Source organism: Vanessa tameamea, chromosome 3, assembly GCF_037043105.1.
Source record: "Vanessa tameamea isolate UH-Manoa-2023 chromosome 3, ilVanTame1 primary haplotype, whole genome shotgun sequence".
Classification (NCBI taxonomy): domain Eukaryota; kingdom Metazoa; phylum Arthropoda; class Insecta; order Lepidoptera; family Nymphalidae; genus Vanessa; species Vanessa tameamea.
The window spans coordinates 11,611,220-11,623,334 of NC_087311.1; the positions used below are offsets into that span (position 1 = coordinate 11,611,220).

At 30.3% G+C, this 12,115-nt stretch overlaps 1 protein-coding gene across 1 annotated transcript in view; it reads right to left on the reverse strand.

The window, feature by feature from the left end:
• LOC113397382 (nephrin-like) overlaps positions 1-12,115 on the reverse strand; it is a 194,919-nt gene that overhangs the window by 59,327 nt on the left and 123,477 nt on the right. The window contains exon 4 of the mRNA XM_026635699.2: positions 1,068-1,264. Within this exon, the coding sequence (XP_026491484.2) occupies positions 1,068-1,264 (197 nt within the window). The remainder of the gene's footprint in view (positions 1-1,067; positions 1,265-12,115) is intronic.

A 12,115-nucleotide genomic window follows, 5' to 3' on the forward strand; every position in this document is an offset into this window, starting at 1 on the left:
TTATTTTGAAGAAACTTTTAAAATCTCAACTTCAACATTCAACTTCGCTCAACTAAGAGTCGAGTGAAGTTAATTTTCTATCGAACTCAATTTCGATAGCGAATAGTGGACCGATATATTTCGGCGAGATACGTGCCTTACCGACTTCTTTGACTAACTTGTTCAGACAGCACGGTTCTAATATTGCAACTAGTAAAACTACATGATTCGATGAACAAAGTTCTCACCGGACACGTTTCGTTTTAGAACAAACTAGTTTCGAGTCAGCGATACTTAGAACTGAGTCTGAGGTGGACAAAACTATGTCACGAATGTGAAGTGTGTCATATAGTGTTATGTTACCTCACTAGCTTACGAATTTATTTTAAAACAGTTGAAGGTAAATAAAGAATTCAATTTTAGAATACTTTTTATACCATTTATATTTTGATACCAATGTATATTCAAACAAGGTATGTTTGTATCATAAACGTTGCTATGTTAATGTTATCATTACACAATATAAATGATTACTGTGGGGAAAGTGCATCAGTGTAAATAATTATCAAAGTGATATTCGCTCAGTAAATAGTCAAAGCACACTCAACACTGATTTTAAGCGGATTCTAGGTATACAGATGTAATACGGGTTAGCTTAAGACTGGGTTCACATGTTGACTAATTTAATAATAATTTTAAAATTTGTTCATGATTTATTTTGTATTTTAAATGATTTAAACAGAGTAAACTCTTAGTGTATTTCTGGGTCTTCTACTTATAAGTAGAAGTTTTCTTCGGAAATTATACTTGTAATTATCTATTAAAATGGCGATTCAAAAGTGATTTTAAGAGCCTACTTGAATATAGTACCTACATGGACTTAGCATGAAATGTTTTAATTGATGTGATTATAAATTTTTGAGGTCGGTGATCAAGTATCGTGCCGTTTTTTTTTACGTCTTGCAATAATCGTGACTTTAATCGCGATCAACTTACCAACAGTCAATGATCCTAATATTGTATATTTGATTCTTGGAATTAATTTTAGTTATCCGATAAAACTGTAAAAATACATAATTTATACTTACCGATTACATGAAGCACGAACTTGTAATTCCTAGTTGGTGATACTTTGAAATCAACTCTGCAGCGATAGAGGGCGCGGTCGGTGGGAACTACATCTCGGATACGTAAAGCGGAGTGCGGTGTGGCGTGCCACCTCGCTCGACCTGCGAGTGACGCATCCGCCCAGTGCGCTGAAGGTCCTTTTACACGACCATCGTAACTGTGAACAAGTTTTTAAAATTGCATTATTAAATAAAAATATTTTATATAGAAAATTGGACGGACATGGACTTTTTGTGTACGGGTTGCCATGGAACATATAAATCGCGCTGTTAGAAATATTAACCATTCCCTAAAATCCAAGAGACACCAACTTTAGGAACGAAAAAGTGGTGTACCTTGTGCTGGTTTACAATACACTGGCTCACTCAAACTTGATTACAACAATATGCTGAACGGTAAAATAGAAGAAAGATAGAATATAAGGAAGGCGATAACATTTCTGCTGAGCGGGTGATAATCTACCCAGGCGGGCTTACACACAGCCGTACAAACAAGTTGTAGCTTTATTATTTATAGATTTGGCAATGCTACCATTTTAAATGTATTTTAGTTTAATGATTAGCTGTACAATTAGCATATAAAATACATTGGATATTATACTGTGATCATATACGGATACTATGACCTAGATAGAACAATGTAAAGGAAACATTATCACGTAACTTTTTATAGTTTGTTCCAGATTCACGCATAAACTACAAATCTAATTGATATGGAACTTCAATAAAATGATCTATACTAGTTGCCTTTGTTCACGCTAAAATAGTTTTGGAACGAAAATATACCTTGCATTATACATTTATGTTACATAATTTATGTCAAAACTTATTGAAAATTAAGACAGAAAATACGCAGGGTATTGTAGTAAAATGTCAATATCAAATTATGATAATAATAATAAATTTTACGAGTATAATATAGGTATAATTTATATATTTTAATTTATTTTATTATTAATAAATAATTATTATTTAAAAAAATATTTTAAAGTAAATCGTAAATAAAATAAAACGAACAATAAATTTAGAAAATTATAATTTGATTACAAAATTACAGAAACCATAGATATGGTTTTGCTGTACTAAAAAGATTAAATGGTTTTCACTTCACAAATCAGAAAGTACATGAAATGAAAGCGGTCAGTAGCTTACATTTCAATCAGACTATTGCATATAAATGCTCCAATGATATAAGTAACCCCTTTTCAGATACAGACAAAAATATACAAACAGAAAACATAAAAATTTATTATAAAAATACGTACGTTAGAAGAGTTAACGTTCTTTAAAACTAGAAGTTTTATTTATTTCTGTTATATAAATCGCCAATAAATGTTTATCTAAAATATTGTCGGAAGTTTCTATTGAAAACATCATATTCCAATATTTATTTTTATTTGACTCAACGACGACTTAGTCAAACTAACAAAAGATCAAAAGGAAATGGCAATTGCTAGGTAACCTATATTTTCTTTGAATGAAACTCAATACAATCTGAGATAAATTCGAATCGAAACGAAAGCCTTGTTAGAAATCTCTACGGACAAAGCAACTCAGACATCTTTGAAAGCATTTTCTTTGGGTTAAAACAAACAATAGTTATGGTTTGATATCCTTAAACGGAATGACATCTGTAATCAAATTTAATGAAAACCAATCACATACATACTTGGCGATAAAGTTCAATTCAACGTTTAGTATTTAAGGAGTGAAATTGGTTTATACTTGTAAAGGCGTTTTAAAAAATTCAGTCATTATAAGAGATGTGCTCAAGAAAATCCACGTCAAATAAATATGTAAAACCTGCTAAGGCAATTCAAACAGTTGACATCTACCGTTCGTTCTGGGCATAATTATCCAGAAACATTTATATACCTCAAAAGATACCTTGGAAATTCGTATGAAGGCTCTATGCTTCGAAATGAAAACGTTTCACTCATAAATATTTCATAACTAAGCGAGCTTAAGGCGCCGTCCTTACTCCTACCCAGTTCTTTGTATAGCTCGTAATGTAATGCTGTCACATTGAGATAAACTGGCGGTCATAATAGTGCGGAAATGTATATGTGCCATAAATAACTGTACATTTTATAATATCGCCCCGAAAATATCGTGACACGTTTATTATACCCATACAATAACATCGACTCTTAAATTTGGAGGATTATAATATTGGAAGACTCAATAAATTAATTTATCAAGATCTATACGTTACACGGAAGATTCAAACTTAATAAATAAAGTATAACGTTAAATGTAACAGAAACTACTCCATAATTTAGTAATGATCTTAGGATTCCCTTACTCTTTATAGTATTACATAATCAGCCTGTAAATTTCCCACTGCGGGGCTAAGGCCTCCTCTCCCGTTGAGGAGAAGGTATGGAGCATATTCCACCACGCTGCTCCAATGCGGGTTGGTGGAATACACATGTGGCAGAATTTCGTTGAAATTAGACACATGCAGGTTTCCTCACGATGTTTTCCTTCACCGCCGAGCACGAGATGAATTATAAACAAATTAAGCACATGTAAATTCAGTGGTGCCTGCCTGGGTTTGAACCCGAAATCATCGGTTAAGATGCACGCGTTCTAACCACTGGGCCATCTCGGCTCATATAGTATTAGTAACAATTTTTTCTATTATGTAATATTAATGTTATTTTTTTATATTTAGAAAGAAACTAGATTAGTTCCAGTTCTGAATAATGTTGAAGCTAGTTTAGTGGTTACATATCGATCTATTTCAATATTGTCTTTGTACCGACCTATTCCAATATTATATCAGTAAGCCTTTGAGTCTCTTGTGAATTAATTTTCATGCAGGCAAATAAAATACCCTATGAGTCACAGTCGACATGGATTTGTGATAAGACGCTCACGATCACTATCTTACTTGAATTAATGGAAGCTGATGACCAGGGAACGCAAACTGGCATTCTCGAAGGAATTTGACAAGTCCAATAAGACCATAGTTATATAAAATATTTTGGTATTACTGATACTTTAGGGAATTGATTTGAATCATTTCTTTATGCAAGTTCAAACTCTAAAGCTATATCACATTCTTTTACAGTTTTTTTTTTTGGTGTATCTCAGGGGTCGATTTTGAGACCTTTGCTATTCAATATTTTTATTGTCATCTTTCAGAGCTTAATACCATTTACGTTTGCAAAGTGAATATCAATTAGCATAGCCAGTCGCGAGATAGATGTCATATATTTTCAAAGCGACCTTGAACGACTCACTGAATCGTAGGAATTACACCAATTGTTACCGAATCCACAAACACTTTATCATATTAATTTTACAAAAAAACATCATTATGTTGACCGTTAGTTCATATGTAGTCATCAAAGTTCAAAGAATATGGGATAAAGAAGAGCTTTTAGACACGAAATTGCAACAATTGGTTCACGTTTCTGCGTAACAATAATATTATTATTAATGCAGCTCTAATATCTTTAAGTTTTGGGCTGGGAATAGTTATGAATTAAGGAATCCTTTGACTGTCAGAATCTCAATACAAATACACAGTTAAAGAATCAAAAGAGTTCAAATAAGAAGGTTTTTAAGATATCTAATATATTCTCATTTCGAAACTCACCACCTGTCTTTTACATAAAAAAGTAGGTTTCATATCATTACTTTATTTTCCCGATGGAAATTACTAGACGTGATGTTCTTATACAAACTTTTAATTACTACATCAAATTTCCTTACCAGATATACAAGATTTATATTATATACCTTTCAGAATAACAAGAAGACGCTGTAATCTATTTAAAATACCATTAAACAAGCACGAACATACAATTAGTTACCGTTGAAAATCGAGGATTTTGATACTGTTGATAATCGAATGGACAAAATAATTTCAGGCTCTAATACATCACAATCAGGGTAGAAAATTAATATAATAAAATTATCCTAATTAATTTAATGAAAAAAATTAACTATTTAGCTATAAATGCAAGTAGTAAATTTAACTACAGTTATTTTTTTTTATGTCTATTATTTTTTATGAATTTTATATTATATTATAATCATCATTACTCTTGAATATTTTGAATGAAAATTTATTTAATCAGAAATTTTATTAAGATACTTTAAATTGTAAAAAAACAATCTGTTTAGAATTAATTATGACATACGCCCTTATATAAAGAAGGATTATTTCTGACATAATTCCGTTCGTCACGTAAACTACATATAACCATACAGTATTTCTGTATGGTTATAATATTATTAATTAATAAAAATACTAATTAACTAATAATATTATTATATTTTGTCCATTACAGGCCGCAATTAACACTTCACAACCGGTTCAGTGATGCAGCCATGAAAGCGTAGCAGACTGAAAAAAATTCTTTCGTTAATAATTTATAATATTAGTGAATTTAAAAATGAAGGTAGTTATAAGTTATAAAAAGTAGTAGGTAGTCTTCTGTAAGAAATCTAAATTCCATAAAAAGTAGGTAGATAGAAAATTTCTACACTGTACCATATACTGTCAAATATTATGATGGAAGAGCGAAAATTATTACAACATTTTAACGGATTAATACACCTAATATACCTATAAATAAGTCATCCATAAAGCTGAAACTAGTAGTTATTTACTAAAGCGTCATCAATCAAAATCGATGGAGCCAGGGTAATGCCCAATATTATATAAATTCGTCTCCCTACGTGTGTATCACCAATACATGAACCGGAAAGGTTTTCACGGTTGTATCGTATTTGATTTAACAACTACGTGCACTTTGATTGAAAGTAGATTGATTAATATCAAAATATATTATTCTAAATCAAAGATATATTCAATTAAAAATTAAAATTATTTTTTGATGATAAGTTTGGATAAAAATAACATTAAAATATTTAAATCTAAATAAAATGTAGAGATAGCTCTTTTTAACTTCAAAAATAGAACATAATAATAATAATAATTCCTCTGTATTATGAAGTGTAATTGTTTCCATTGTATTCGGATATATCTTTTTTTGCTTATAATATGAAAAAAAATGATGGTTCTTGTATAAATTAAATATTGCACTCAGCTTTGAGTTAGTACTCTGAATATTATCGAAACTAAATTTTTATTCGTGCACACAGGCAAATTCGTTAAAAAAATTATACTATACATTTTATGATTTTATGTTTTCTTTTTTTAAAGTTTTTTTATTGCTAAGTAACTGATCTTGTTAGACGCAGAATATTTCCCTAGTAACACATGTTACGGTGGAGGAGCTAAGAGACTGATCGATTCCATGAGAAGATCTCGAAAGACTTTGTCATAAGAAATACACACTATAATATGCATATATTGCATTTTTATTATATAGTTAAATAGCGTACACTGTCCAAGAACACAATAAATGTAAGTAAATATTATCTAATTAAATAATTCTAAATAATATTTCACATAATCTTAAACAAATATCGACCAACCTTGAACTTTGTCATGCGACGCCCTTTTATAAGTACTTTAGTAGATTAAGCTACTGATCTCAATTTGTAATTAATTTTAGTGATTTTTTTAACAAGATATTCTTTTAAAATGAACAATTTGTGTATATCTTTTATGAGATAGAAAATAATTTAAGGTCCGACTTTAATTGAAACTGGTAACAGGTAGCGAAGCCCGAAGTGCTTTAGCTACTTACATTGGGATCAGAGTAATGTATGTGATGTTGTCCAATTTATATATATTTAAAAAAAAAATGTTCTTCGGCTAGGTTGAGCGACGGCACAGGCAAAATAGCTGAATGTGGTTGGACACAACGAAGAGGCTCAATTGCTCAGCAGGGAACAAACAAGTTTTGATTTTATTAATAGGGTTGCGACGTATACTGTTATAAATTTTGATAGCGTCCATCACGAAACTGTCCGGATCAGCGATTTTAACTCTGACATTTATTTGTTCCGACTACATTGATGTGTACAGCTAAATTTTTAGCCTCAATATCGATATTAAAATACATAACGATTAATCTTGTTAAAAAAATATTTCATACTGATTGACATTGTTCTGTTTTTTACAACATAAAATATTCATCATTCCGATTTATTCGCAGTAGTAATTTTAAGCAAATTTTTTTGACGTATGTAAATGTTATTAAATATGAATCTTATTTTACGAAGAAAAAAAAAGATATCGAAGCACTATTCAATATTTCGAAGTTCATAATCTCGTCTTTTCTTCTTGATATTTATTTTTAAACAACATTGAACGTTTGGAAAAATTGTTTTCTTCCATCGTTTATTTGAATTTCCCTTGGCATTCATCCTCGTAAAAAATTGCACGGATGTTTAACCTTATCAAGAGGAAGCCGAGGGCATTGAAAATTTTTATTCGATTTGGATTACATTTCTTTAGGTTTATTGAATCTGAAATTTCCCATTTAATTTACGACGCTGTGTCAATATTATTTGTTAAATTATCTATTTTTTGTTATAGCAAACAATATGTTATTTGAAAACGACTGAAGAATAAGAAATGTTTTCTATACTTTTTTACTTAGTAAGTGACAAGTCCAACTGGGTAGTCGTAGCAGAAAGAAGAAATACTTAATCGTTTTTTGTTCCGGTTTAAAGGGTGAATGAGTGAGTGAGTTCCCAAAAGAGGTGGCCCATTGACGATGTAAGAATTAAAATTTCTCACGGCACTAATGTTTATGGGCAGTTGCAACCACTTATCATCAGTACAAATGGGTCTGAATGTTCGTCATCCAAAGATGTTTTAAAAATAAAGCACGTATCAAACTGATATTAAACTACTGTTCTTAATTGGCATTGTTATATTAGTGATATACGCATTGTACTTATTCGAGCGTTATCAAATAATTTAATACAAAATACTGTTTGTAATCTCCAGAGTAGATATAGAACACAGTTAATCGCAGATATTTGCTTAACAACGTATGATTTCAGTATTAAACGTTTGTTATAATCGCACGGCCCGAGACACAAAGAGGCGATAATGTGCGTATTGATATAGACAACAGTAATCGCCTTCTTCATTTCGTAACATAATTTAAGGTACGTACACACTTCCTAGGAGGATTACGATAATTGAATTTATTTTATGTTTATTCCTACTTCAAATTTTACTGTCTTATTATATTGGTTTGGATTTCCTTAAATTATAATTATTCATTATAGATAAATAAATATTAAATATTGGACAACATCACATACATTACTCTGGTCCCAATGTAAGTAGCTAAAGCACTTTTGTTATGGAAAATCAGAAGTAACGACGGTACCACATACACCGTGACCCAAGACAACATAGAAAACTAATGAACGTTTTTTACATGATATGAGGACACGATGATATCGAATATTACTCTTAAAATTGTACATTTCAGCAGAATCTAATGTCTCTTATACGTTTGCTACTAAGGCCTACAGTCGAATATAGCAAGATTTAGAGTTCAGTTAATATACTGCATTCCTTAAGAATAACTCAATATTTATAACGATGCTAATATTTATAGTATAGAAGATTCATATTTACTACCAATAATAATAAAAATTATGTGCAATTCATTCATTCAATGCTTGTTCGTTCAAATATTGCAATAACCTTGCGAGTTTAATCGTCGACTCAATTTCGCTTAGCCCCTCTAGTGTGTTCACTTCGTTAGTCGTATATCACAAGGGATTAGAGAGATTGTTACGTTAATATGCAATGTGAATATGCGATTCGAATATTATAAACGGAGCTAGAATAAATGATCACGAATCTGTAATCTTAGGTGCTTTCACTGGTATCTGGTGTCTATAACAAACGATAAATAATGTAGGAAAATTAATTCAGTTCGCCAGATATATTATTGAGTAAATATTGAGATTGTTCTGAGAAAGATATTATCGTCTTTGTTCGGATAAAAGAGAAAATTATTTATCAAATGTCAGATAAATACTACATTGTAGTTATTTTTGACATCATAGAAAAAAAAAGGTAAACACGAAGTAAATGATTTTGTATTCCTAAATGTACTATATAACACATAGAATAAATTACGATATATATTATTAAATTTTTAGTTGGTTCGGAATGTCTATCTAGGGAGAAAATTTACTAATAAGGTTTTTCCACCATTTCAGTTTAACAAGAAACTTTTTAAATCAACTACAATAAAATTTATATATCCTGCCTGATAGTTATCAAATACTGATCACGCTTTTTTTGCGTCTGTATAATCTCGTGTTGAATAGTAATATGTAAGTAACTAGACGTTACTTCACACAAATTAGTCACCATTTTATTCAACCACTGACCACCGCTATATTACCTTTCAATAGCTGTTTCTATCTGAAGGGGAAAAGAGTAAGCAACCTTCGGGATAATATTTAAATCTTACTCGACAACGCTAGTCTAAAGAAAACAAGCAAGGTTTGTTCTGTACTACCTAGGTAGTAAAAGTCGACATAGCGAATTTTTTTGCTTATAATTTATGAGATGAATTATAACCAAAAAAAAAGACATTAATATTTAGCAGTGCTATAAAGTATTTGAATACGGGTTCTTTGTTTAAAATCCCCGTATATACGAAGAAAAGGTTTATATATATATATAAAAACAATTAAGGAAGTTATCGGTATAAAATGGTGAATCTATATTATAATAATCACGAATCGACGCGATCGAAAACGAGAGCGGACTACGCCTTAAATTAAAATCTAAACATTCACAAAGTCAAATAATTTATAAAGGGCACGGGGAAATATATTATTCCTCAAACTCGTAAATTCAGCCTATATTTTAAAAGTCAAATTAGATTCACCGTAACATGGAATCATCGTGAAAACATAAAGTTCCGCTTAAAAATTCAAAAACCGTAACATCCACGTCCCTGTAATACTCTGTAGATACCACTGATATATCATAACAAAAAATATACACATTTTCGAGTGTCTACTTATCTATTTCATATATTTAAAAGCTGATAAATTTCGTTAAAATGTTTAAAAAAAGTAAGGCATTCGTTTAAAATAACAGACTAACCATTACATTATTTGATACATCGGAATAGACGTGTTGAGATTAATATCACGTAATGGTTCTACACAACGTATTATACGCGCTTAAGCTATTTATAAAATATGCACACACTGTTAGAATGTGATTTACCGATGAATCCTTGTGTCATAGGGTGAATATAATATATTCTGGGAAAATTACTTATTGAATCGAGGGATTGTATTAAGAGATTATACAAATATCTATTTAATTGTTTCGATTTATTGAAATAAATATTTAATACATAAAGTGAATTATAAAAAAAAAACATTAATGAATAGTTTCATAATATAATTTGACAATATAATATTTATAACATAGTCAGGCGGATCGTGGCAAATGGATTACCTACTGGTCACCACTTCGCGCCGTAAGTCATTTAAATCATTCCTTCCATTGTCAATACGCTACTAATATTAAGAACTAAGACGTTAAACCCCTTATGCCAGTAGTAACTTGTATCTTGTTCTCTTATCCTTCAAAAACAACAATACTAAAGACAAGTATTGCTCTTTGGCGGTAGAATATATAACATTGGGTATTCTCCCAAAAAGTTGAAGAAGCATTGCAATGTCTGTGGATAGTTTAAACAAATATTGAAGGGTTTAAACCAAATATATTCATATCTTAATAAAAAGGGATTATACTGTAAAGCATGTTATTATTTTCGCCATTAAAAGGGACCTTGTCAGAGCGATGTGGAGAGCGGCTATTAAATTTTCAAAGTCTCGTTTGTCATATAAGTGGTTGGTACATTTTTGATGTGTCAACTGAGATACATAGTAAGAGTTCTTTGACCGACTCGAGACTGGTTTTATCTACTTTTAAGTAGTGTAATACAATGGGGAATTGTGCCAAAGCATACTCTACACTGAATATATAGTAGACTAAATACCTATATATAAGACAAGAATGTAAACTATCGACTGATTGATTTGTAGGTGAAATTACGTTAAAAAATCTAAATTCCCAATAAATAGTGAAATTAATCTCCGATTCATGAGAAATAGATTAAAATTGATTCGCAAACATTTATATAAAACTTTTACATTGCAATGTGGACTTTAATATAAATGACAGTTACAGTTACTAATAAAAATAACATTTATTCTAATCATGTCAAAGATTCGGTCCCTAGTTACTGAATAAAAATAAAAAAACAAAGTGGAGACGTGAAAGTATAACGAACAATTTTCATTTCACCAGGACAACAGAAAAGCCTGAATTGAGGTTTTAATAAAGACCGCTTTAAGGACGGCAACAAATTTGACGATTGACCTTCTTAGCTGAGTAATCTCGTCCCCGTAAACCAAAAACTGGCGTAAATCTTTGCTAAGCCAAATTACACTTTGTAGCATTAGCGTTACGACACGTTTCTGATAAGCTCTAGCTGAGGACAGTAAAATATCAGGTGAGCTTATCTTTTTCTTAATTAAGAAAATGTGGTTTTATTTTTTACCTTTGAATCAGAAATTATTTCCAATTACTGACAATAACAACGTAGTATTTTTCTTCTTTGTTATTTGTAGAATACACAACTGTGATTTATACTCGTATTACGAAATAAAGGAAAATAACTGTTTCTTATTGACAAATGAGTTTAGTTAATAAACTTTATTAGATTGTCAAAAAGACAAATATATAAAAGACTCTGCATATCTACTCAATGGTCAGCGTATATGTAGCGGTTAAAGATCTATGCAGCTTTATGGTTAACCTGTCACTGTCACTGAGATCACATTTAAAACTTAGGTTATGTAGTTTTATTTTACCTCTAATGGGCTGAACTCAAATAACAAAAGTATTCTATTTTAAAAATAATAACTTTTATTCTTATAACAATCGATTCCTAATATTATATGTGTTAAATATTTACTTATAGTAAATTAGCATTATTTAAAACTTTAACACTTTAAAATTGTAATTCAAATATATTTAAATATAAAATACTTGCTAAGCCAAATTACACTTT